The sequence below is a fragment of the Chionomys nivalis genome, chromosome 1 (genome assembly GCF_950005125.1).
Source record: "Chionomys nivalis chromosome 1, mChiNiv1.1, whole genome shotgun sequence".
NCBI classification, from domain to species: Eukaryota; Metazoa; Chordata; class Mammalia; order Rodentia; family Cricetidae; genus Chionomys; species Chionomys nivalis.
This window is the reverse complement of record NC_080086.1, coordinates 14,249,434-14,276,316: the sequence shown is the minus strand read 5'-3', so window position 1 is coordinate 14,276,316 and position 26,883 is coordinate 14,249,434. Positions and strand designations below refer to the sequence as shown.

The 26,883-nt window shown below is 44.6% G+C and overlaps 2 protein-coding genes across 2 annotated transcripts; one reads left to right on the top strand and one right to left on the bottom strand.

Annotated features, from left to right (window-relative positions):
* Window positions 1–745: 745 nt before the first annotated feature.
* Window positions 746–3,985, bottom strand: Mgp (matrix Gla protein). Its single transcript, XM_057775850.1, has 4 exons — window positions 3,834–3,985; window positions 2,546–2,578; window positions 1,477–1,552; window positions 746–1,104 (listed from the first exon to the last, which is right to left on the bottom strand). The coding sequence occupies exons 1-4, from the start codon at window positions 3,892–3,894 to the stop codon at window positions 963–965; spliced, it is 312 nt and encodes a 103-aa protein (XP_057631833.1). The 5' UTR covers window positions 3,895–3,985; the 3' UTR covers window positions 746–962.
* An 8,156-nt stretch (window positions 3,986–12,141) lies between these two features.
* On the top strand, window positions 12,142–13,796 carry LOC130877955 (RNA-binding protein FUS-like). Its single transcript, XM_057775657.1, has one exon. The coding sequence runs from the start codon at window positions 12,204–12,206 to the stop codon at window positions 13,755–13,757; it is 1,554 nt and encodes a 517-aa protein (XP_057631640.1). The 5' UTR covers window positions 12,142–12,203; the 3' UTR covers window positions 13,758–13,796.
* The last annotated feature ends 13,087 nt before the right edge of the window (window positions 13,797–26,883 follow it).

Sequence of the window (26,883 nt, the reverse complement as noted above, 5' to 3'; positions counted from 1 at the left end):
CCAGTGGTTGTACTGGAGCTTCCTCTGATAGAGGCCTTCCTTTCCAGAATGAGGTGCAGGACACAAACAAGCTCCACCTGTCTGAGGAAACTAAGACTCAGGCCCAGGAAGTCCAGCAAGAGACTATGGAAGTCGTAAACAACAGCAGAGCCAGCTCTGAGTAGCTGTGCCCCAGAGAAAAGATCCCCCACCCACTGAGCTGCCCGCATGCCCTTTGGGGTGAGGAAGCTGCCTTGGAGTTGTCTCCACTCCTATAAGTAACCCTTCAGGCGTACCCTCTATGTGACCCCAACAGAAACTCAGTTGTTCACAGTCTTGGTCTGTCATGGGTTTCCTACTGGGGGTGAGTAGACTTGTGTGTGTGTGTATGTGTGTGTGTGTGCTTGTATGCATGCACACGTGTGTGTCTACACACAATACCAGCTTATGTAGCTGTTTAAAACTGGATTGCATAGACTATTCACATATGTGATTATGGATTATGGATTAGATTGAACTGGGACATTTTGTCATGTGTTTTCCATTGTTGTCTTTTTTCGTTTCATCTTTCTTTTTCTACATGGCCTTGGTACAGAGGCGGTTTAATTTTATGCACGACAGATGGGAAACAAATGAGGTGAGCTCTAATTTCTATGTGGTTATACTTCCACTCAAGAGTACACACAAGGTCATCACAACCACCAACACTCAGGCCATTATGACTTCACTATCACAGCATTTCCTAGAAGAAAACGAATTCACGAAGTGAAAGTATCAAACCAGAATTTTATTATATATAAACATATTTCTTAACACTGTTCTTTTGTTACTTTCAACCTGGGCACAGGAAAGAGTAGCGCAGCCAGACAAGACATCATGTAGGAAACAAGCAATGCTCATGCGTCTGTGTACTTCCGTATTGCTACTGCAGGGGGATACAAAACGAGACTCTGGAGCAAAATAATCGTTATTTCGTCGTCCTCTTATTTGGCTCCTCGGCGCTGCCTGAAGTAGCGGTTGTAGGCAGCGTTGTATCCGTAGACCAAGGCATAGCGCTCACACAGTTTGTAGTCGTCACAGGCTTCCCTGTTGATCTCGTAGGCAGGCTTGTTGCGTTCCCGGACCCTGGAGAGTGGAGGAAGAGGCCACGGAGGAAGGGCAGTCAGAAAGGGAGGAAAGGTTGGGGGGTACTGGGTGGAACCCTTCCCCCAACTCTAAGGAGTGTTTGAAGAGCAGGCATGTTCTCCCCGAGCAGAGAGCAGGTTTTATTTTGATATTATTTTTATGAATAAAAATAGAAGCTTTCTTTCTGTCCCCGTTTCCTTCTTCTCCATCTCCTTTTTAACCCCAGAGCAGAGGAGTTTCTAAACATTCTGTTTTCTCTGTCTTGCTTTTTAGTTCTTTGAGTTCAAGACATAGAAATAGTGATAAACCTCTTTCCCACTCCGTCCAGATCTGTGCTACGGGGCAGCTACCCCCATCAAGTTGGGTACGCACCTCTCTTGGGCTTTAGCGCGCCATCTCTGCTGAGGGGAAATAAAAGTGTTGGCGTTTCTCCTGTTGATGAAGGGACCTAGAACAGAAAACCAGTAAGTGTGCTTTCATGGAGCAGCCGATAAAAATATTTTTGAGTATTCTGAGGGCAAATCCATCTGAGATCCCACTAACCTCCTCCTCTGTAACCGGGGGTAGGCAAAAATAAAAAGAGTACAAAATAGATTTTATAAACTGCACGAGCAAAGGTAATGAATAACCATTTATGTGTCCTGGGGACTTGTCACATGGGCCACATCAAATCTTATCTGTTTTGTCTTTGGGCAGTCCTTTGCTTCTTTTGGTAATACCCACTCAGGGCATTTTTAATGCATTTCAAGAAAATTTTCTCATCATTTGGACCTACAAAGTAGACCATAGGACACCAGTACAGGGGCAAGTTAAATACTATGAAAACAAGAAAGAAATTAAACACAAGAGTGAGGCCTGGCATGGGGGTGCATACTTGTGTTTTCATTACTTGGGAGGTGGGGGCAGGAGGATGAGGAGTTGAAACTTATCCTCAGTTGTGTCCTCAGTAGGAGGCCAGCTGGGTTACAGGAGACAGCCACTGAGTCAAAAATCAAGCCAAAACAGAAAAACAAAACCCTTCAGATTAACCAAACAAAAATGCGGATACTGTTCGGTTCCTGGCCGTAGCCAGACTTTCCAAGTCCGACTACTCAGGCGCCGAAGCTGATGCTGACGCCTGTGGGCTCCCAGCTGGCTGCTCCCGTTCTGTGCTTTCTCAGTTGTCATTACTCCTCATTTTCCATCCGTGTGGCTGATGTGATGTCAACTTAAAATTTCCAAGTGCTCTGGATGCAGCTTAATGTCATATTACACGGCTTGAAGCTTGAACGTTGCTCACTGGGACAGTTTTAGTCACTGGCGCTAAAACTCCAGGTCTCCCAAGGAGGCCCACTCCTCCCTTCCCTCTCTGTCATAGACCTGACCAGCACTTGACTTTGAAAAACAAGGTGCTGTTCTTTAATGCAAGAAACTGAAATAAGGTCGCCAGGCATTTACTTACTGATTTCATAGGATTCCATGCTTTCGTGAGATTCTGCAATTAAAAGAAAGACTTATTTGTCATATGCTGTCTTTGTAGAGGTAGAAGGGGAAGCAAGAGTCAAAAAGGTGGAAATAGTGCATATAGCAAGGCAGCTGTTAAGACATTCCCGCAACACAGGAGTTAGGAGTTGCTCCTTTCCTTCTCTCTCTGCTTTGGGAGTCTTCCTGCTCATCTCTCTGACATTCTCAGGGCCGGTTTGAGACTAGAGTCTAGCTGAAGGTTGACAGCAGCCAGGCTTCTCCAGGCAGGGAGCTCCAGGGTGGTTATTGAGCTGCCTGACCCAGACAGCTTCTAAGAGGGTTCGAAATGGCTCTTAAGAATGGGTGTTAAATTAGCAGCCTCAGAAACCACTGGCTCCCTCTCACAGCTCAAGCTGGGCACAAGGCCAGGGTGGAGAGGACGTCAAAGCAGACGCTCTTGCTTCCCATGTCTCTCCTGAACACAGTGGGCAAAGCGGGAATAAAAGGCTGTGTTTCTAAGTAGTGCCTGCAAAGTGGAAAAGGGGGCGAGGAAATCAAAAGTGCACACAGAAAGTTTATGAATAATTCAAAAGTTGAGAAGCATTGTGTTAGAGCTGTTTATACAATTTAGGTAAAACTAACTAAATATGGTCAATATGATTTCAACAGAATTATGTAAATAAATTGGCTTCAAACCTGTAAACAAATCACAGACGACTTAGCAGCACACAGGGAGCAGAAAGAAGTGCCTTTTGCAAATAGCTTTGAAACTGAGAATTTTTAAAAATTCAGCTGTAAAGCTTCTTTTAAAAAAATGAATTTGCAGAATAAAGGTACTAAGCTCATGGTATTTTCTGTCCCTAAAAGGTCTATCTCTAGCTATTACTTCCCATGAAAACATATTTTCTTAAAGTGAAAGACTGACCAAATATCCTTAACCCATCAATACTCAAGTTTCAATAAGCGTTCTTAAAGAAGACGATAGGGGCTGGGAATCGACACGTTTCTGGAATATCTTGGTTTCCAGGCATGCAGACTCATTCCTGGAAGAACCGTATTCATTTCTGGAAGATTCATAACGGGAAGAACCCGTTCAAGCTCACATGCATCGGGCTGTTTAGAATATAAAACAGGTGCGATGGAGTGACCGATGACCAAGGCAGGGTTCATGATTCTCTGGGTTATAACAGAGAAAGGAGAAAGGAGAGGAGCCGGGAGAATGAATGCAGAAAGGAAGCCAGAGGCAGGAAAGGAAACCCCACTGACAGCAGGGAAAGACTTCTCACCGTAGCACAGGGCTGCCACAGCCAGGGCAGCCAGAATGGTCAGAGGGAGCAGGCTCTTCATGGTGTCTCTGTGTCCCGTGAGTTTGCCTCTGTGTCTGGCACAGCAGCAGAGGGGAGAGGCTCCTACACACTGCTAGCAGCGAAGGCTGAGCTGCTTTTATAGGAACTTGAGCAGCCGAAGGGGGAGGAACTAGCAGCCGGAGGCTGGAAAAGGTGGGGTGGCTTGGCACTAAACTCGCCTTAGGACTTCTCCCAAGTCCTCATTCCTTCCAGATAGTATCTCCACAGCGTGGGCAGTTTCCCCACACTGCTGGCCCCAGCTGTGCTACAGCAGGATGCTGTCCTGGTGCAGAAGTTGTGGCCACCCTCTGTTTGCTAGCCAGACCTGGGCACATGCCCACGGAGAGGGCTGTTACCGCAAACACAGGTTTGCCTTTCGAATTCTTTCTCTGATCTACTTGCTGGCCCTGACCGCTGGCTGTTAGGGCTTGATCTGCAGACAGAGCTGTAGTGTTCTCTTTGTTACCAGACAGATGGAGGAGAGGTCCTGGGGAGAAAGGCCCCCACTCTCTATGCTGTGACAGCTTAGACATCAGCACAGCAGGGCAGAATTGTCAATTCCAGACCAATCAGGTATTTTCCTAGTAATAGGCAGCTTATGGAGCTTTCTAGGGGTTCAGTGGGGTAAAGATGTGGGTACCCCAGTTTTGTTCATTACCTACCCAGTAACCTGATTCTTTAATTTTGTGACATTAGTCTAATCTTACACCCTAATGCTCCCCCAGGGTAATGCTACTGACTGTGCATTAACTACTGACTGGTAGGGATGAAGATACTCATTGCTCATGTTCTTCAACAACACCCCTGCTTGCTACTGAGCCAATGTGATAGACTCTTCATGAGCAGGGTAAAGTACATGATACGGTGTTTAGGAGCCATGTGCTAGCTACAGACCAGCCGTGCACCTGCCCTAGGAGTCAGGAATAGCTCTGGGCTATGCCCTTGGCCTTGACTGTAATGAACCCTCCCAAGCAGATTTTCGCACATCTATATTTCACTGTGCCAGAAGGTCTGGGGCCTGTTGCTTATCTAACAGGAGAATTTCAATATGGCACCTCTGGCTTTCTGAAGGATCCCTTTCTCTCCCTCTCTCCCTCAGGAAACTTTTCTACCTCCCACTGTCTTGGCTGCTTGGAATCCCATGAGTTTTCTTTGTGGTCCAACAGGCTTGGGTCTCAGAAGCACACTCTAGAAGATCTATGGCCTCAGGACTTGGGGCTTGGCATGAAAAGACAGAGAATGGCCTGCTGGACTTTTTGTCTCCTTGAGACATTGCTGTCCCTTCACTTCTCACTCCGGGAAAAGCCTTTACAGATGCTGCAGGATTCCTGGTTAAACAATCTGCAAGACCAGTCAGTCCGAGAACCAATACATCTCTGCTTTTCCTTTCACTTGTTTATGGGCTACAGAGGTGGTCGAGTAGTTTAGGGGCCTGTGGCTCTTACAGAGTGCTGGAGTTTATTTTCCAGAACCCACACTGGGTACTGGAGCTGTCTGTAACTCATATCTAGAGACTCTGATGCCCTCTTCTGGCTTCTGTGGGCCTCCACACATATGTGCATGTACACACACACACACACACACACACACACACACACACACACTAAAATTCTTATATATTTTTAAAATTGTCTTTTGCTTGTTTTTATTTATTCATTCATTCATTTTTTTTTTGAGATAGGGTCTCACTATGTAGCTCTCTCTGTCCTGGAACTCATTACACAGACCAGGCTGGCCTTGAACTCACCAAGTGCTAGACTTTGTGTGAACACATGCACGTGCGTTTATCTGTGAAGGTCAGAGGGCAACTTTAGCAGTTGGTTCTCACCTTCCATCTTGTTGGAGGCATCCAGTGAGCTTCCTGGTGAGTCTGTCTTCCTCTCCCATATTCTCATAGGAGTGTTGGGAATACAGATGCTGTGGGTTTGGGGGATCAACCTCACGTTGTCAGCTGCCTTTCCCCACTGAGCTACCTCCCAACCCAGCCCTGCATTGGGCCACTTAAAATAAGGGCCACTGAAAGGAGTCTTGAATGTCCCTGCCGCCACTTCTGCATAACGATCAGATCAAGGTAATCGGTGAAGTTCTGGCCTCCTGCACTCAGCGGCGACGGTCCCTCCTCTGTCCCTGGGTTCAGATGCCGAAAGCGCTCTTTCAGGCTTCTCACAGGCCTTGGCACCGACGCTTCTTTCCACCCTACGCGTTTCAGCTTTCCTTACGAGTTGTTTTAATGCCTCTGCCGTCAGACCCCTCAGGCCCACCAGCTTCTCTTTTCACAATCTAGGATTTCATAAGGCTGAAGCTTTTCTGTTGGGTACTGTCGCTCTCTGGCCTCTCCTTTCTTCTCATTGTTCATCTATTTCTGACTTTCCAATGGTAAATACTACCTGCGGGCCACTCATAAAAACCATTAATGCTTTGGAATTCAGACTCCTGCCTTTCCTGCTCTGATATCATTCCCGGTCCCAGTATAATGCTGTAGACATCAACTCTAATCACATGGTCTTTCTGTTGGTTTCTTTGTAGGTGATGGAACTTTAATGTAGGCCTGGCTTTATGCTGGCTATGCAACCCTTCTGCCATTGAGCTGTGTTATCCACTCTAAGTCAGTCATATATGTGTAAATATAGTGTGTATTAGTTTGTGTGTATGTTCATGTATGTGTGTGCGCGTGTGTGTGTGAGTGCGTGTGTGAGTGTGTGTGTGTGTGTGTGTAGGCTGGAGGTCGATGTTAGGTGTTTCCACCAATCACTTTTCACCTTAGTTTTTGAGACAGGGTCTCTCACTGAACCTGTAGCTTGCCAGTTTTGTTTAAGTGGCTGACCAGCACACTTTAGGGATCCTCCTGCCTCTGCCTCCCCATCACTGGCATTGCAACACTGTGCCTGACTGTTTTTATGGGTTCTGGAGGATCCAACACAGGTTCTCAAGCTTGTCTGGTGAGCACTTCAATGACGAATCTATTTCTGTAGGCCCTAATAAATTCTCAAAAAGAGTATTTGGCTCACCCTGTGAATAGGCATAACCTCTGCATTGCAAGGGGTCTAGATTGATTCATCTGAATAAAGAAAGAAGAAAAGAACAAAAGTAGAAAAGTGGCGAGGAAGGCGTGAGTAGATCTTTGGGGATTTGGAGTTCAAGACAGTTTGTGTTATAGAGATGAAAAACTCCAAGATACCCTTGGAGTGTGAGATGTGCTGAAAATGAGGCATGAGGAAGTCAGAGAAGCTACTTTGGTTATTGATAAGATTGTTTGGAATGATAAATTATCCTTTGAGAATGACTGGGAGTTATTTGATGTTCCATGATTAATTTTGGCTGACAGTGTGCATTTTCCTAAGATCTAACTTGTAAATTCTGAATCATCCAAAGTTCCAACTTACATTTGGATTTAAATAATTATGACAGATGTCTAGAGAGTCATTTCTTCTTAACCCAAGGGAAGTGCTACTTAGTAGAGAGAAATATAGGACAACCTCAGGGGCATCTGCAAAAGTGTAAGGTAGCCACAGAAGTGCCATGTTTCTAATTCACAGAATTCTCTTGAGCAACACTGGCAGGGTGGTGGCCAGGGGACAGAGGTCACAGAAGAGTACAAGGTCTCCCAACCAGGGTGGTGACCAGGCAACAGAGGCCTCAAAAGAATAAAAGACTTCCCAACCCCACTCTCAGGAGGAAAACAAAACAGCATGCTCTAGCCACACATCAGCTGCCCACCCATCCATCCGTGCGTCTGTCCATCCTTTTGTTTATGCATCCATGTGTCCATCCATCTATCTGTGCATCTATGCATCCATCCATCCATTGATCTGTGCATCCATGCATTTGTTCATCCATCCCTCTGTCCATCCGTCCATACATCCATCCATGCACCCATGCATCCATCCATGCATCCATCCATCTGTGCCTTTATGCATCCATCCATCCATCCATGCATCCATCTATGTATCCAGTCATCCACCCATGCATCCATCCATGCATCCATCCATCCATCCATCCATCCATCCATCCATCCATCCATCTTCCTTCTACCTACCACTCACCCAATGTATTGTATACTTTCTATGTGCAAATTCTAGATTGGAAATACAGTGAAGGGGAAAAAGTACTACCATGCTTCCTGTCCTTGTGCAATCAGGATTTTACAGGATACAGATTTAATTAGTGTCTCCTTTTATTTAAAGCCTATTTTACGGCTGGATGGCCTCAGAGAAGGCCATGTACTGTGATGGCTTACCATAGGGCTGACCTTTTCTATGTCGCCAAGGTGCATCTCTGTATCCAGAATAGCAAGGAAAGTGTTGATGACAATCCGGTAAGATCAGGGAGAGAGTGGAAGAAAGTTGCCAGCTTCTACTATGGGGAGACACTTTCCAGAAAAGCTTATTGGAAGGCATCCCCAAAAATTTAGGCCCCATCTACGCTACACTAACAATACAGAAATTACAAAGTTAAGGTTTCTCTACCAATCCTGCACCCTCACTTTCTCTTCTTGCCTATCTATTGCTAAAAAGTCTTTTTCCCCCCAGATGTTTAAGCATTTAGTGTCTGAGAAATTTTCTTTGTCCTAATAAAATAAAATAAAATATCTTGCTGTCCCATGAGATCCAACTTTATCTGCATATTATTAGTTTTATGAATGCATTTTTTTTGTGACAGAACAAAAACTATTGTTCTTTCCAGTAAAGGAAAAAAATCAACTAGAAGAGACTTAGCAAGCAGAAGCCTTGAAGATAAAACAGAAGTCACTGCTTGGGACATTAAAAGACAATGAATTGAGAAATGGAAAGGGGCCAACATTACGTACTCTTAAATCTATTCTTTTGATTCAGTATTTCCCAAACCTTCCAAATGCTGTGACTCTTTAATACAGGTCCTCATGTTGTGGTGACCCCAACTGTAAAATTATTTTCATTGCTACTTTATAACTGTAATTTTGCTACTGCTGTGAATTGTAATATAATTAGCTTGTTTTCTGATGATCTCAGGTGATCTCCACCAAAGGGTCATTAGACTCCTAGAAAGGTCATGACACACAGGTTGAAAACTAACATTTTAACAGACGTTTCTTGAATGGAAGTTCTTGGATAAGAAGTCTCCAGCTTCTTAACTGACTTAGTTTTCCGGACATAGAATCAATTACTCCTTTCTTGACATTTCTAAGCAGAACTAAGAGAGAAAGAGGTGGATCTGTGAACGAGCATGGGCAGAAGTGTCCAGGGAGAGGTTTAAGCTATGGAGGCCCTGGTGGGACAATTGTACTTTTTCTTTACCTCCTATTATGTCAACCATGTGCTTCTTACTGAAAATTTCATTTTTCGGAAATGACGGTGCTATGTGTGTGTGTGGGGGGTGTTGTTGCAGGAAGGCCCGTGTAAAAAGTAAAAAGGCATGGTTGTTGGAGCGATACCAGTGAGAGGAGGTGGGAATGTCCGCGGGGTGCGGGGCTGCTCGGGTCACAGGGGGTGTGTCTTCTGGACGGGGCATGGGAGACTCTGCCCTGTCTCTGTCACGTCACTTCCCGCTTTGTCAGAGGAGTTGTTCTCCTCCACCACACCTTCCCGCCATGGGTTTTTACCTCCTCACAGGCCCAGAGAAACGTGGCCAGTTGACACAGACTGAAAACTCTGAAATGGTGACTCAAAATGAACTCCTTGCAAGTTGATTATTTTGGATGTTTTGTGGTAGTAAGAGAAACTAGCTGACACAGATAGGAAATACCAAATAAGAATTCCTCCACCGTCCGCGTGATGTGAGTCTGTGCAGAGAATTCCCTCACAGTGTTCATTCACTGTGTCATTGACCTTTAAACTAATCGACTATTATCCACATCTTCTGTACATGAAAGGAGAAACTCTGAGTCTGTACAGTTAACGTAAGGTCACATACTACGTGGCAAAGGGACTCAAAAATATGGCTTTCATTATAGATAATAATCATTCACTACCCCCAAGTTTCTGACATCTGCTGGAGCCACAGATTGTGCCCACAGAGCTAAAGACAAAACCAAAGACAAAGATGCACATGTATCTTTTAAAACAGACCCTCAGGATTTAGAGTCTTATCCATTACCATGGCAACCCAGAAAGTTAAATGACTTCTGAAGCAGAAAGGGGTGAAGTTGGCGCTGGATCCTGACCCCATGTCTCCACCCAGCACCCTGGCTTGTCTGCCCAAACATGTTCCAGTTTAAGCATGCGACATTCCAAAAACCTTTCAGCTCACTTCAGGAATCACCGCCTGTGTCTCCTCCCAGTCTGGGACTCATGTTTGCTGGTTGTCATCTGATCCTAGCTCTCTGGTTGGTGTTCTCGGGAAGCTGTTCCCCAGCTCCTATAAAGCCAGTTTCCACAGTTACTAAGACCTCAAGGAGGGGGAAAGGGGGACTGTAGACTTAGTTTACAAAATGCTCTTTCAAGTCAAAGCAAAACAGACAGCAGTGTTCTGTTGCCACTCTTGGCTAGGGATGAAGGTAAGGATAGCCTTCTGCTTACTCTTTCGACCCTAGCTGTTTTTTCTGGATGAGAGGTGACGAAGATGAAGTCTGGGGAATCTTTCCTTATGGAACTGTGGTCCTGGCTGGAGACTAAGGCTTCTTATATAAGCTCTTTGCTGTCTCTACTACTTCCCCAGGCCTTCATTTACCATTCCAGTTCACTAAGATAGAAATAACTTCCTCCTTTGCTGGAGTAATCCATCACCCCAGAGAATGAGTGAGCTGAAGAGAATGAAGAGGAGCTGATGACTAGACACACTTGGGAGTGTTAGAGGTGGCACACTTGGTGATGGGCAGCTGGAAGAAAATAATGACAGCACATCTCACCGAGTGATGTAGAGACAGAGGGGACTGTGTTCCTCACTTATAAAGCTAGGAAATGGAAGATCATCTTCTAACCCAACTGCTATACACAGAACTCATGTATATATGTTCGGTACTCGGGAGACTGACCCTGATGGATTGTTTGTGAGTTAAAGTCCAGAGCTGCATAGTTAGGCTGGGCCTAAACAAAACAACAAAACAGCCCTGGAGAACACAAGATGGAAATAATAATACTTCAAATAATGCTGACCGAAAGAAGCTTTAAGAAATAGCCTTAAAAAGAAGAGCAACATTGGGAGAGTGAGAGTCTTCTGGCTTCCCTCCATCTTGTTGCCCCCTCAATACTTCTGGTACCTCTGAAAACAGCCACCACATCAGCAGGACTGGACCCTGAGGGACAGGCTTTATAGCAAGTAAAACCCCATATGTGGTTTGGGAGATAAGAAAGCCTGGATTTGGACCTGGATCCTGGCTCATCCATCTGCTTTCTCTGCGACATTCAACATTATTTAAATTCAAGAGCCTCTTGCTTCTTAGGGATACAACTGGCACTTATAAAATGCAACTCCAAAGAATGCTGGCCAGATAAAGAGTTACCAGCTTAAAACACATATGCACACACACATACATACACACACACATGCGTGCACGCACGCAAGCATTGCTAAAACAACAATAACAACAACAGAAATCTCACTTGCTCAACTCCATCAAGAGTCACCTCCCCTTTTGCCCCCACCTCTTCTTTAGTACTTCGGGAACAGACCACTGGGGATAAGCAAAACAGAGGAAAAAGTACAAAATGTAGTTCTGGATCATGGAATCAGCAAGATCTTGTGTAACAAGAAATGAAGTAGGTTTTGGAAAAGCCAGCTTTGTTCTGACACTGCCCCTGCATGGCCATGTGAGTCCCGAGCAAGTCATGTGTGTTTGTAAACAGAAGGTTGGGTTAGACCACTATAGTTTTGAGATTCTAAATTATTCAATCTTGAAAGGATAAACAATCTGGAGAGACAATTCTGTTAGCCAAGGCCTGAAGGAACACTCAGTTCTTAATGCAGTTTCTCAAGGTCCTTTATGGGCTGACTTCTGTTTGAATGTCCACACCTCAGCCAGCAATCCAGTAGCAAGGTGGCCTGCCATTCAGATCTCTGCCTGCCTCTACATTGGCTCCACTGTTGTCTTCTCAATTGACTGACAGGCTTGAAATCTGTGCTACAAGAAACACACTCTTTGCAGCCAGGTCTTGGTCCCTAAGAGAAAACCCTTCACACAGAAGAGATCTAAAACTCTGTAATTTGTCTCCTTGGCTACATAGTCTAATTATTGCAAACCGAGAGGTGCGATGGAGTCCATAGAGGAAGCCAAGGAAAGGCTCAGAGGAAACGTTATGAGGTTAATATTAAGAACGGTAAACTGAGTCCTCGCGGCGCCCCTTCGCAGTCGCCGGGAACTTGGCTGCTTGGCGGCCTGTGCGCGCGTGCGCGGACATGGCTTCAAACGACTATACACAACAAGCAACTCAAAGCTATGGGGCCTATCCTACCCAGCCTGGGCAGGGCTACTCCCAACAGAGCAATCAACCCTATGGCCAGCAGAGTTACAGTGGTTATGGCCAATCAGCTGACACTTCAGGATACGGCCAGAGCAGCTATGGCTCTTCTTATGGACAGACCCAAAACACAGGCTATGGCACTCAGTCAGCTCCCCAGGGATATGGTTCCACTGGAGGCTATGGCAGCAGCCAGAGTTCCCAATCTTCTTATGGGCAGCAGTCCTCCTACCCTGGCTATGGCCAACAGCCAGCTCCTAGCAGCACCTCGGGAAGTTACGGTGGCAGTTCTCAGAGCAGAAGCTATGGGCAGCCCCAGAGTGGAGGCTATGGCCAACAGTCTGGCTATGGTGGACAGCAACAAAGCTATGGACAGCAACAAAGCTCCTATAACCCACCTCAAGGTTATGGACAACAGAACCAGTACAACAGCAGCAGTGGAGGTGGTGGAGGGGGTGGTGGAGGCAACTATGCCCAAGATCAGTCCTCCATGAGTGGTGGCGGCGGTGGTGGTTATGGCAATCAGGACCAGAGTGGTGGCGGTGGTGGTGGCTACGGGGGAGGCCAGCAGGACCGTGGGGGCCGTGGCAGGGGCGGTGGAGGTGGTTACAACCGAAGCAGTGGTGGCTATGAACCCAGAGGCCGTGGAGGTGGCCGAGGAGGCAGAGGCGGCATGGGCGGAAGTGACCGTGGTGGCTTCAATAAATTTGGTGGCCCTCAGGATCAAGGATCACGCCATGATTCTGAACAGGATAATTCAGACAACAACACCATCTTTGTGCAAGGCCTGGGCGAGAATGTTACAATAGAATCTGTGGCTGATTACTTCAAGCAGATTGGAATTATTAAGACAAATAAGAAAACTGGACAGCCTATGACTAATTTGTATACGGACAGGGAAACTGGCAAGCTGAAGGGTGAGGCAACAGTCTCATTTGATAACCCACCTTCTGCTAAAGCAGCTATCGATTGGTTTGATGGTAAAGAATTCTCTGGGAATCCTATTAAGGTTTCATTTGCTACCCGCCGAGCTGACTTCAATAGGGGTGGTGGAAATGGTCGTGGAGGCCGAGGCCGAAGAGGACCCATGGGCCATGGAGGCTATGGAGGAGGTGGCAGTGGTGGCGGTGGCCGGGGAGGATTCCCCAGTGGAGGTGGTGGAGGTGGTGGACAGCAACGAGCTGGGGATTGGAAGTGTCCTAATCCTACATGTGAGAACATGAACTTCTCTTGGAGAAATGAATGCAACCAGTGTAAGGCCCCTAAGCCAGATGGCCCAGGAGGGGGACCAGGAGGCTCTCATATGGGGGGTAACTATGGAGATGATCGCCGTGGCAGAGGAGGCTATGATCGAGGCGGCTACCGGGGCCGAGGCGGGGACCGTGGGGGCTTCCGAGGGGGCCGGGGTGGTGGGGACAGAGGCGGTTTTGGCCCTGGCAAGATGGACTCCAGGGGTGAGCACAGACAGGATCGCAGGGAGAGGCCATATTAGCTTGGCTTCTGAAGTTCTGGGACAGCTCTTCTTCCTGTACCCAGTGTTACCCTTGTTATTTTGTAAACTTTCAATTCAGAAAAAAAAAAAAAAAAAAAGAACGGTAAACTACGGGGCATGTGTGCCCTTGCTGATTGAACTGGGAGGTAAACAAGCCTTGAGAGAAAAGTGATGTCTTGCTGATAGAACTCTGATGAGGATAATGCAAAGAAGTGGAGCATCGTTACAGCCCTGCCCTCTGGAGCTTGCGTGAGAATTCTATTACTGTTGTTAGGAGTGGCCGCTAGTTAGTTCCTGACCACTCAGCTCCAAAATAATCACACAGAAACTATATTATTTAAAACATTGCTTGGTCCACGCAATGTTAGCTTCTTATTGGCTAACTCTTACATCTTAATTTAACCCATCTCTATTAATCTGTGCATCACCACGAGATCATGGCCTACTAGCAAAGTTTCGGCATGTCTGTCTCCGGTGGAGGCTCCATGGCTTCTCTCTGACCTCTCCCTTCTTTCTCCCAGCATTCAGTATTATTGGAATGTATCCACATGCTTAGGTTTCTTTATTTCATTTATTTATTTATTGGATTTTGAGACAGGGTTTCTCTGTAGCTTTGGAACCTGTTCTGGAACTAGCTCTTGTAGACCAGGCTGGCCTCAAACTCACAGAGATCTGCCTGCCTCTGCCTCCCTAGTGCTGGAATTAAAGACGTGTGCTACCACTGCTGGCTTCTTTTAATATTTTTGTCTGGAAGAATGGAGGTGGCCATAGGAAGAACATGGTCATTTTGTTGTTGTGGGGGTAAAAGGAGACAATACATCTATAGAATTTTCCATGAAAGTAGCTATTATTATTTCTAACTAGTCATGTGTATTAGTCAGTTTTCTAATGCTGTGCTAAAACACTCTGACCAAGGCTACTTACAGAAGAAAGGGTTTCCTTAAGGCTTATAGTTCCAGGGGAATTGGACTCCATCACCATCATATTGGGGAGCATGGCAGCAGGCAGGCAAACATGGTGCTGGAGCAGCAGCTGAGTGTTCACATCTTGATCCACAAAGCAGAGAGCACATTGAGATGGGAATGGAAGTTTCAAAGCCCATCCCCAGAGACACACCTCCTCCAACAAGGTCCCATTTGCTAGCCCTGCCCAAGCGGGTTAACCAAGCAGTATTTGAACGCCAAGTGTTCAAACACCTGGGGGCCAATGTGACTCAAATTCAAAAGCCAATGGGGACAATTATGTGACTCCAGGGATGTCCTGATTGTAGCATTTGGATGTCTATTGTTCTGTTAACCATTGTAATGATTCAGTGAGATGAACCTTGTCAACTATCGAGAGCATGCACCATGATTAGTGCTTGTGAAACGCCAGCCCCCTCCACTTATGCCCAGCTGTCTTCCCCACCCTTTCCTTTTACTGTTTCTCTTCCTGGAACACATCCTCCAGGCAGACTAAGTACTCACTGCAGATGATTCTGTGTTGGTTGTCTCACCTCTGCTCATTAAAAGGAATCATCCTCTTCCCCTGTTTTCTCTATCTCTGTGGCTACCTTGTTTCCCTTATATGTATGTCTGGTTCCTGAAGAGAGAGAAGAAAGTATTGATCTCCCAGGACTGTAGTTATAGATGGTTGTGAACTGGCATATGGACGCTGGGAAAAGAACCTGGGTCACCTTCCAGAGCAGCCAGTGCCTTTAACCACCAAGCCATCTCCCACCCTGCAGGTGTCTTTAAAAATTAGCAGAAATGAGACCTGGTATGTAATTTTTTAATTTAACCCTCCTCAGTATGTTGCTTTCTCTCTTTTAAAACCATCTTAGCTCTGGGTTCTATCTCTTTCCTGGCATCTCTTTTCTTTTTCCATTATAAGCATTCTTATTTATTTATTTATTTATTTATTTATTTATTTATTTATTATGTATACAACATTTCTTCCATGTATGCCTGCATGCCAGAAGAGGGTACCAGATCTCATTATAGATGACTGTGAACCACCATGTTGTTGCTGGGAATTGAACTCAGGACCTCTGGAAGAGCAGGCAGTTCTCTTAACCTCTGAGCCATCTCTCCAGCCCCCATTATAAGCATTCTTGTGCTCTGTCTTGCCACCATGCTCATCCTGGGTCTTGGTGGTATAACCCACCCTGTCCCCTTTCTCCTCTGCATGCCCAGCTCTATCTCTGTGCTGACTCGCTATGCAGGAAATCATAGCCTCTGAAAAGACTGAATATATTTCTGCTTACTGAGCCTGCATATTGAGTTAAATGCCTCTGGTGAGTTTTTGTACTAAACCCATGACATTTTCTGTAGCTACTCATTACAGAATATCAACACTGCCTGCTTTCATAACTGCATCCTACTGGATCTTAAGCTTCTCAAGAGAAGTCAGGAATCATGTTTGCTTCCTCTTTGTAGCCTATCTCTGATATTTCTTCTAGCACACAGTAGGTATTCATCTGTGTTTCTTGAGTTAAGCCAATGTGCAAATTGAATATTCATTAAAACCACAAAACTTCAATAAACTTACCCTTAACATTGCTGCAAGAGTGTCTTATTATTATTTTTTTTTTGAAACATGGTCTTATTATGCATCCATGGTTGTTCTAGAACTCACTGTGTAACCTGGCTGGCTTAAAATTCACAGATATCCACCTGCCTCTGCCTCCTGAGTGTGGGCATTAAAGGTGTGCGCCACCACACCAGGTTAGTCTCTTAACTTTAACTGAAGATATCCCTGCCCTTTAGATAATTGACGTATACAATTAAGATCTCCTCCCTCCCTTTCTCCGTCCCTTCCTCCCTCTCCCCTCCGTCCCTCCGTCCCTCCGTCCCTCCGTCCCTTCTTCCCTCCCTCCCTTCCTTTTGTTATTTTATGTGTGGTATTTCGCCTGCAAGTACTATAATCTGTGTATCACATGCATGCAGTACCTGAAGAGGCCAGGAGAGGGCTTCAGATTTCCCTGGGACTGGCGTTACCAATGATTGTGAACTGCCATATGGATGCTGGGAATTGAACCTGAGTCCTCTGGAAGAACAGTCAGACTCACCAGGCTGTTCCTGCCACCTCCTGCAGTTACTCTCCTTCTGTCAACAGTAAAACAGTGAGTTCGGTTTTTCACTTTGAGCCTACACAGGAAAAATTCTTACCACACTCTGCCTCACCATAGAAGGGGTGTGAGCACAATACAAAATACATTGTAAAGATCAGATGTGGGGGCTGAGAAATCCGTGTTAGACTGCCAGTTTAGCTAAGGACTGAGTAGGTCCCCGGTTGTTCCAAGAACATTTTTATTATTTCACCATTAGATTTATTTCTGGCAACAAAACATGAGGCATTTAGACATCACTGTGGTATAGAGACCAGCCAGCATCCGCACCAGAGTTTCTTCTCATTCCTAGGATCCTGGCTCCAAAGCACATATCCTCAGCAGTCTCCAACTCTGGTCCTGACCCTGTGAGAAAGTTCATACGGCTTTGGCAGCTGGGATGAGGAGTGTTGAAGTTTGTTCCAATAAATACACCACAGATTCTTGGGAAAGGAAGAACATGGCAGGGTTTTCTTCTTTTCAGTTACTTAGTAAATGTGTGTTTGTAAAAAAACAAAAACAAAAACAAAAAACAAAAAACAAAAACCACAAAACAAAACCCATGCATTCATAAAGAATGGAGGAACTTTGGGAGACCCATGCTTTCTTCTTTTAAATAACTCGCTGTAAGCTGCCTGTAGACAATGACTTTGTATTTTTCCTTTTATCTTAAAAATTGTGCCTTGGTCCCTAGGAAGTTGACCAAGCCCAGTGGATGGCCTCCACAGGAGCACAATGTGCAGCATAAATTGAACAAGATGGCTTCTAAAAAAAGAAGTCACAAAGTTGGGAGTGAGGCTGGGAAGAAGAGTGGTGAAGAAGATCAAACTATACTGTAGGAAAGTCTCAAAAATTTTTTAAAATGTTAATATAATTTAAAAAAATGTTCCTTATTGCATAAATGGCCATGACCATGACCATGTTGCAAAGGTGAGAAACTTGTTTGAGATAGATCATGGAAAGAGAGAAAAGGAAGAAAGAAAATCCTACGTAGTAAGTACGATTATTTGTATTAATATGGTGAATTTGAAGAGATCCACATTCTTCTCTCCAACATACTGGATTAGAGGTTTGCGCCATCATGCCCAGCTAAAAAATGTTAGTCCATTTGTTTATGTGTGTGAATGTGTTCGTGTGTGTGCACGTGTGCATGTGTGTGTGTACCTGTGTGCACACCATAGCATGCATGTGGAAGCTGGAGGACACCTTGTGTGAGTTGGTTATCTCTTTCCACCATGTCAGTCCTATGCATGGGGATGCAGCACTCTTCTAGACTTTTCTTTCTGGCTGAGAGTTTATAGGCACGTTTGCTCAATCTTGTAAAAACATAATGGCAATTATAACTGAAGACATATAAGAACACTTTTATGTAATGTGGCCGTAGGCCTCAGCGTGAAGTTCCGGCGTGCAGGGTTTTCTGTGGCTGTCCTTGTCTTAAGCTCTGCTCTCCAGGTCCAGGGATCCTTACACTTTTATTCTAATTTTCAAATCATTCATTCATTTCCTTATTTATTCTTTCCTTAGTCACAAGTTCATTTTTTTTTTAGCATAAGAGTCATTTTCTGGAAATAGTACAATAAAGTTTTTTTTTCCATTTTAATATAACATTTACTTTCACTCACTTTTCAAAGCATCTAAGTTTTTGACCTTCCTACTATGTACAGCAGGTTTATGCACAGGCAGCCAAAATTCTGTTCTTGGACGGATTCTAGTAGAAGAGATAAAGACTAAGCAAACAAGATAAGAGAAACTCCCAGAGAAGGAAAGGGAAAGGTGGAAAAACAACTTTGGAGAGCCTGCGCCCACATCACGTGAGTTCCCGTTCCTGTCTTCACACTTGGATGCCCTGCAGGGTCAGGTCACCTCCATCTACACTCAGCTGATATCATCAATGCACAGGGCTAAGCCAGTGAACGAGAGCGGGGCGTCGCTTCCCAGGGGGAAACATGGCTAGGGCATTGTAAGAATGCATGATTATGAACTTTGATAAAATCGATGAAGGAAAAATACAGTTAAAAACAAGTCCACGTCAGAGGATCCAAATATAGTTTGGGGGGGTGGGGTTGAAAGTAATTTTAAAAAGAGGAAGGGTCAGTCCACAGTTTCAGTTATAAGGATGAGTGGAATGGGTAAACGGGCAGAGGCTGGGGAAGAGCAGAGTCTGGAAGGACGAAGGAGCGGAGCCTAGCAGGTTGCAGGCAGATTGAGGCTCTGACAGTGATGGTCAGTTAGGCAGGACTGGGTGAAAATATCAAGGCCCTACTTTGAAAGGAAATGTTAAAAGAACTGCAAACCGCTGAATAGCTTCAGGAGGGAGAAGAGAGACAATCCTATTTCAGTTTCTGTAAGTGGCTAGGCAGCTTTGTTGGAAATATATTAGAGAGGGGCAGGAGTTAGTGAAGCCCATCGAGGGGTGGGAGGGGCCTGGGACAGGTGATGTTAGTCAGTTGGGCGTCATGATGCAGGGAGGAAGAGCATGAGTGGCATTTATTCAGGAGGCCATGCTGACTCAGTGGGCATAGGAGGGAACGCCTGGCGTCAAGGACGGTGCCTTCAGTTCTGTACCCTACAGTAAGTGAGAATCCAGAGCAGCTCGGTTTCCAAGGAGACATGAAGATGGATGTAGTGAGCTGAGATTGTTTTCTGATCGCTAGAGATATAAAAACAAGCATTAACCTAAGGCTCAAGGAGTGTGGAGGAAGAGGGGCAGAAAGGTTATGAGAGTCAGGGGACCCCGGATGCCTTCTGAGAGATGGTGTCTTCTATTAAGAACAGGGAAGCTACACTCCTGAACTCTCAACAATATGGTTTCCTAAACAAGACATCCACAATGGCAACACCAGTTGATATGCCAGCGTCAGGAAAACCTCACTAGGTCCTACTCCTAGATGAAGAGCTACAGACAGTTAATGGCTACCAAGAGAGGGAGAATCAGTCTTCAGGGATGAGACCCTTGATGGGTCATCCAACCCCAAGTGGCCAGGACTAAACATATATAAACACACACACACACAAACAACATTAAATGCCCAACACTAAGTGAACTCAGCAGGGGACTTATGATCACGTGTGCGTATGTGCACACACACACATCACACACATACTTGTAAGGCAACAGTAAAGAGATCACAGATTTGAGAGGTTGTGGTGGGCGAAGGTGGTGCTGGAGTCAGGGAGAGGGGAGGGTGGAAATGACATAAATACAGTACTCATGCATGAAGTTCTAAAAAATAAACTAAGTCATTGAGGTTCAGTGTTGGATCTGACCCAGAAATACAAACTTGGGGATTATTGGTTCATGCCAAAAAACCCCCACATGCCACATCAACTCCAGTGTCGTCTGTGTGACATGACATATGTCATTATGCCAGACGGGAGCTACGTGCCCCATGGGACTAGGCTTCCTGGAGGTCAATTGCAGACGGCCCTGTATTAGCCACCGCTGAGGCATAGATGGATTTCTCGAGTTGCTGGCTATATGGAATATGAGCTTTGCACAAATTCTTTCATAATAATGACAGTCTTTACATATACAAGACAAGGATCATTCTCTTCAGGAACAGCTCTGGGATAGGGAATCACAGTATGGGAATGTATAAGACTACAGCAGAACCTTCGTCATACACAGGGTGTATGATGAGCAAGGGAAAAGATGGGTTAACATTGGTGGACATGGACTGTTATATTATACTTTGAACTTTATAGATAGGCTTGCTAGATCACAACCCCCATGGTGTCTGCTGCATAAGAAGGTACTAAAAAGTATATTTCACCAGTGCAGAGAACTGATTAGGTATATTTGGTCACTAGATGAAATAAAGGGTTAGGAAGAGGAAGGGCCATGATAGTGATAATGTGATAGAAACCTTCTATTCATAAGATGAAACCACTTGCCTGAGGTTTACATCTCAAGGACAAGATTTCCTCTTCTAAGGATGCTTTATGTCTAACACCTGTTCCTGATAATATACTTTTCTTAAATATTGCTGATTTTATACTGTGCCAACCAATGACACATGACCTTCTGATTTGTTCTTTGTTTGAATAATATATAATGAAAACATGAATTCAGTGAAATCGCAGCAGATTCCAACCACTCTCTTGTGTGTTGTGTCTGTCTGTCATTCGCCGAACTTGTGCCTTCCTGTTACCAGGACCCCGCTTATCCCATGGTCTGAGTGGCTCCCCTGAGCCGGTCCGTGGCACCCACACATCTATTTTCAACATGAGTGGATGTTTCCCTCTTCCCGAGTGGGTCCCCACTTGTTTGCTCCTGTAGAATCATCAAGTGTTTTTCACCTACAATGGGGAAAATGATGACTCTTACGGATGACCGTCGCTTCTGTTTGCTCTTCTTGTTCCTTCATGAATAATAATAATAAAACCAGACAAAATATTGCAGAGTTTCAACAAAATTGAGCTAAATAGAGAGAAATTAAGACACATGAGTCCTTGCGGGGTGACACCCTTGTTTGGCAAAGGCACACTGAAAACCCTGCTAGATCGCTCTCTGAGGAACGACTTCTAATTGAGTCCGTGTTCCTATTTATAAAGATGAGAGAAAGTCCTTCCCAGCCCGGAGGCTGACCTCAACTACAAAGGTCAGTTTAGTGACTTGGCATGACTTCAGATCCAAAGTTTCAATCTATCACTTGTGTTTGTGTGCTCATTGGCTAATGTAATTTATGTAATTTGGCTAATATGGAGTGTTTTTTTTTTTTCCCAGAGGGGCAATGTGGAAAGAACTGTATAATTTTGGAAAAGATTTTTGTCCTTAAAAAAAAAAAAAAACCCACATATCTTCCCTAATATTCTGCTTCGGGCAGATTAATGGCAAATCATATTTTCCATGCTCTTTCTGGAAACCAAGAACTTGACATGAACCCTGGCCAAAATAGCCATGTGGAATCAGTGCGAACAATCTGTGTGGACCAGAACATTCAAACTGAAGGTGCTGTCCATGAAGGGGATAATAGGAGCAAGCCCAGTGACTGGTTCTCAGTGAGGCTGTAGATGGGAGTGTGGGCAGTCGGGGGTTGAGGCCAGCAGCTCACCACAAGGAGTCCAGGAAAGGAAACCCCTAAATGGGCTGCCAATACAGAGATGTCCTGAGTTTCATCCCCCAGAGCCAGGCAGGTGTTGGGTGGCGTCTAAAACCGCAGAGCCATTCGGAGCCTAGTCTCTGCTTCTCATCAGTGCAGTCTTGTGAACCGTGTTCTTCTGCTCACCCAGATCCTTCCTGTTTTCTGTGGACCCGCAGAGGTCCTATTTCTTAAGTGACTGCTGATAAGCTATTTAATTGTCCTTAATACAATTTGGGTATAAATCTGTTTCCTCATCAAAATGCCAAAGCATTATGCTGTGTTTATTTTTGACGGGACATTTGAATGACCTCATAATTCTGAAGCTTGGTGCTGTTTCCCCAGTAATATCAGATACACTTAGTTACCTAGTTTTTAAAAGTTCCCAGCTGTCTTTAGGAAATGAATAAATACCTAAACTAGTCACATTTTAAAATGTCATGCACCACATGGTTGTTTTCTGGGAGTCCACCTTAAGTTAAAAATCATACTTCCTTTATATTATTTTATATATTTTGTAGAACTAATAACAGTAGTCATTAGCATTTAATTCGGTAGTTCTCAAGCTGTAGGTCACAACCCCTTGAGGGGGTAGAATGACCCTTTCACTAGGGTTGCCTAAGACCAACAGAAAGCACAGATATTTACACTGTGATTCATGACAGTAGAAAAATTACAGTTATGAAGTAGCAATGAAAATAGCCTTATGGTTGGGGGGTCACCACAAAGTGAGGAACTATGTTAAAGGGCCACAGCATTAGGAAGGTTGAAAACCACTGATTGAGGTGCTTATTATATTCCAGACACTTAGTTTATTTCTAATTTTCATGGAAAAATTCCTGGGTAGAGATGTTGCTCATGCTTTAGACTCGGAAAGCTTAATCTGCTCCTAGGTAGACCCACAGAAGGCTAAAGCTGTGATCAGAACTCAGATCTGAATGCTCTTCACACTCCAGGGTACCTTAAGATTACTGCTGACTTCAATAATATATATTGTTGTTTATATAATCCACTGTTGTTTATATAATCCATAGTCTTCATCGTGAAGGGCTTTCTGATCATCTCTAGAATCAGGCTACAAGGAAGGAGAGCGGGACTGGGGGAGAAACACCCCGCTCCTTTTCACTTCCCAAGGGAAAGAAACAAAGCCTCAAGTCTTTGCCTTGTCTGTACTCGTGTTCTCTTCATCAGTCTTGGTTCTTCTCTTTGTTTGCAAACATTCATGTACAAATAATTTCTTAAATTTCAACTCTCTCTCTCCCCTGATATAATTCTCATCATGACTGTTTGGTGGAAGCTGTTTACACACTTCAAAAGCCTACTTGCGACACTAGTTAAATTTCAAATGTCGATTTGCTCCGAGGGCCTAGTTTGTATGATCATTCTGGGAAGCACATAGGCACAGACACACATGACTTAAAAATGTTTATTTTATTTTAAGTTGTATGTTTGTGTCTGTGCCTGTGTGAATTAGTGCACATGATTGTGAGTTCTCAAAGAAGCCGCAAGAAGTCCTCAGGTTCCCTGAAACTGGAGTTAGATGTTAGGAGCAGTGAGACCCCAGATCCTGAATTTCTTGTAATCCCGATCTGAGTGCCTACAGCTGCTCTGAGCACGAGACCTTCAGGAGTTCCTGATGGCAGGAGAGTGGTTTCTGGTGGGTTTGGCTGGGGTGTGGCTATCTCTATATAATCTGCCCCTGAACACAATAAAGGGGGCATTCCTGGGGAATTCAAGGATGACCCGTGTCGCTGTCTCTCTGTCTGTGTGTGTCTGTGTATTTTAACCTCCAGCCCCTTGCCCGAAGCTCGCAAACTGGGTGCCAGCACACAGAGCGCAGACATGAGGGTGCGGTGCACAGTTAGAGGCCATTGTGAGTTGAGAGACATGAGTTCTGGGTCCCTAATTAGCACACTTACCCACTGAACTATCTCTCCAGTTCCTACACACAGACTTTTGAAAAGTAACTTTTACAAATTTCCCTGAAATTACAATTACGTCATTTTCTCTTCCCTTTCCTCTCCTATTCCCATGTGTCCCCATTCTTTTTCTTTAATCATTGATACATCTGTCTATACAGATAAACGAAATAGAGATATACACATATGTATATATTTACTAATGCATAAACACAGCCTGCTTAGTCTGTATAATGTCCCTTGTATGTTTGTTTCAGGGCTGGTCATTTGGTATTGGGTAACCATTGGTGTGCTCCTCCTTAGGGGAGACTATTTCTGTCACCCTCAGCATTCCACAGTTGCCCACAATCCTTTGTCTAAAGCTAAGGCTTTTTGGGCTTTACCCTCCTCTACATTAGCATGTCTATTGGCATCGTTCTATGGGTTATGTTTACACAGCCATGCTGGTGAGAATCCATGGTTGTACCTGCTGAAGTTTCCAGGAGACACAATCTCACAGCAAGCTCCCTGTTTCTCTGACTCTTAGAAGTGGCCCTTTGCATAGTAATTTTTTTTAAGAGGAGACAATCAATGGGTTTTACCAAATTCACTTTTGATGGTAACCAAACAAATTTTCTATGCTTGTGCATGTGTGCATTGTGCATGTGTGCACATGTGCATGTGTGTGTGTATGTGTGACTATGTGTGCCTTTGCATGGAGAGCTATACCAACAGCCAGAAGGAGAGCCAAGACCGAAAATTATAGCGCAAGACTCAGACAAAAACGCATCTTGTACCCTGGAATCGAGGTGCCAACTTGTGGAAAAGGAAAACCAGAGGTCTTATGAAAGCTCAGGTAATTAGTTCTTAGTCAGCACTAAAGATCCGGAAGAACTAACTTTCTTTATTCTCAGCTTTGCCATTCCAGAGGGGTCCGGTTGAACATGATCGCCGGCAATGATCACATGTTGGAGCCCCAGATCCTAAGAGCTTTGGGGAGCAGATTGGCAAGAGAGACCGAAAAGGAAGCCGGAGGAGGATGTTTATTGTAATAAAGACCCTGCCCTAACTTCCTGAACTGAAACAAGTCTAGACTTTTTTTTTCCATTTTACACAATGTCCAAAACAGAATAAATTTATTAAAACCAAATAAACTGGGGGCTGGGTTTTGGCATGGAAAGTCAGACAGGAATAGAGTCAGCTGCTGTGGAGTTCAGTCTACAGACTGATCTCTAAACCAGTGCTAGATTAAAGCTTCTTTGACCTTAAGTGAACTGAGATTGTTTTCATGACCAGAGGACAATGGAGAGATCAAACATCTGGCCTAGTCATAGGTCCATCCATTCAACTCTTTTTTCCCCTTCAATTTTCAAAACTCAGAATGTTAGTATGAAACTTTATGGTCATTTTCTCATAACTTTTTTGTGTAGAGGAAAATTGGAGAAATTGTCCACCCCTAAATTAGCAGGGTCTTCAGATGGGAGATCCAGTTCTGTCTCCTCTGGGCTGGGAAAATCCCCCCGAAGCAATTTAATGTGCAAGCATGGGGGTCTAGGGTCATGGAGCCCATCCTCTATGAATTGGTGGATCTGCAGATTATCCAGTTTCTCTCTCCTCATCTTGAATTGGTTTGAGGTATCTTCAGGATCCCTTCAGGACCTACGCACCAGAGAAGGCATGTTTATGGAGTCATAGTTCCTTGGAATTTCTGAGCCCAGGCCAAAGACAGCATGGATTTTTATATCTTGGAATATTTTCCATTCCCCATTTCCTTTTGTCCCCTATACACACACGGGGAAGAAGGAAGGGTCATTTAGCTCTGTTTCACGTGGAGGAAGAATGGGGCACAACAGTTGAAGCTGAAGCTAGCGGGAAAGATGGAACTCGAGCCCGGATCCCCCTCGCTTTAGTTTTCTTTATGACAAGCCATGCATCCTCAGTTCCCTCCATTACAATGAGTTAGGAAAGCTGTTCAGTGAATAAACACAGAGAGCAATGCATATTTTGTGGTCATTTTTGCAAAAGGTGCTTTAAATTAATGTGTCTTGACACCCTGGGTTTGAGGGAGGTATAGCATGAGGCCGCAGTGGCAATTTTAGCTGGACTCTGTTTAGCATTTGCACTGACTAGGCAAAAAGGACAGAGCCATTCTTTCTCAGACCTTTCTGTTCTGAAAAACACTGTACCTCAGATGTCCACACAGAAGAATGGAACTAGGTCCTTATCTCGCATAGAAGCAAATGTCAACTCTTAACTGGATTAAAGGCGTAAATGTAAGACTACAAACTCTAATACTATGAGAAGAAAACATATGGGAAATACTTCAGGATGTTGACTTAAGCAAAGTTGTGTGTATATATACATAGAGAACATCAGCAAATCCTGACAAATGGGATGACGGTCAACAGTCAACTAAGACACTTTTGAGCATCAAAAGAGATGAAAGACTCAGGAGACAGCAGAGTGGGGGCAAAATTGTCATGAATCACACATCTAACAAGGAGTTAGTATTCTGAATTTATAGTGAATTCCAACAACTGAACAACAAAAAAGAAAAAAAAATTAAATACTTTAGAAGTGATTTTAAGGGCAGGCAAGGTGGCCAGCTGCAAAGGGGCTTCCCCAGAAGCATGGTGACTTGAGCTTGGTGCCTGAAATCGACTGTAGAGAGAGAGAACAGATGCACAGAGCTGACCCTGACCTCCACATGTGCAGTGGCACACACGTGTTCACACACACACACATACACACACACACAAATAAATAAAAATTTGGTTAATTTGGTTAGGCTTAAGAACAGGATAGATAATTCCCAAAAAAATTTAAGAAAGAAAGAAAAGAGAAAAGAATACATGGCCAATGGATCTATGAAGAAATTCCCAACACCAGTCCTCAGGGAAATGCAGCTGGAACCTCAGGGTGATAGCTCCTCTTTCTGGTTAGAATAGCCAGAACGACTGCTATCCCGAGGCAGGATGATGGTGGAAACGGAAGCTACTGTAGCTGGGTGGAAAACAAAGCGGAGTCTTTTGGGAAAGATGCAAACATCATAATTGTGT

Excerpts from the sequence above, each read along its gene's own strand:
- Mgp (XM_057775850.1), bottom strand. The coding sequence starts at position 3,894 with ATGAAGAGCCTGCTCCCTCTGACCATTCTGGCTGCCCTGGCTGTGGCA. Across the intron at positions 2,579-3,833 it reads TGTGGCAGCCCTGTGCTACG|AATCTCACGAAAGCATGGAA; the intron begins GTGAGAAGTCTT and ends TTTTAATTGCAG. Across the intron at positions 1,105-1,476 it reads CGCGCTAAAGCCCAAGAGAG|GGTCCGGGAACGCAACAAGC; the intron begins GTGCGTACCCAA and ends TCCACTCTCCAG.
- LOC130877955 (XM_057775657.1), top strand. The coding sequence starts at position 12,204 with ATGGCTTCAAACGACTATACACAACAAGCAACTCAAAGCTATGGGGCC.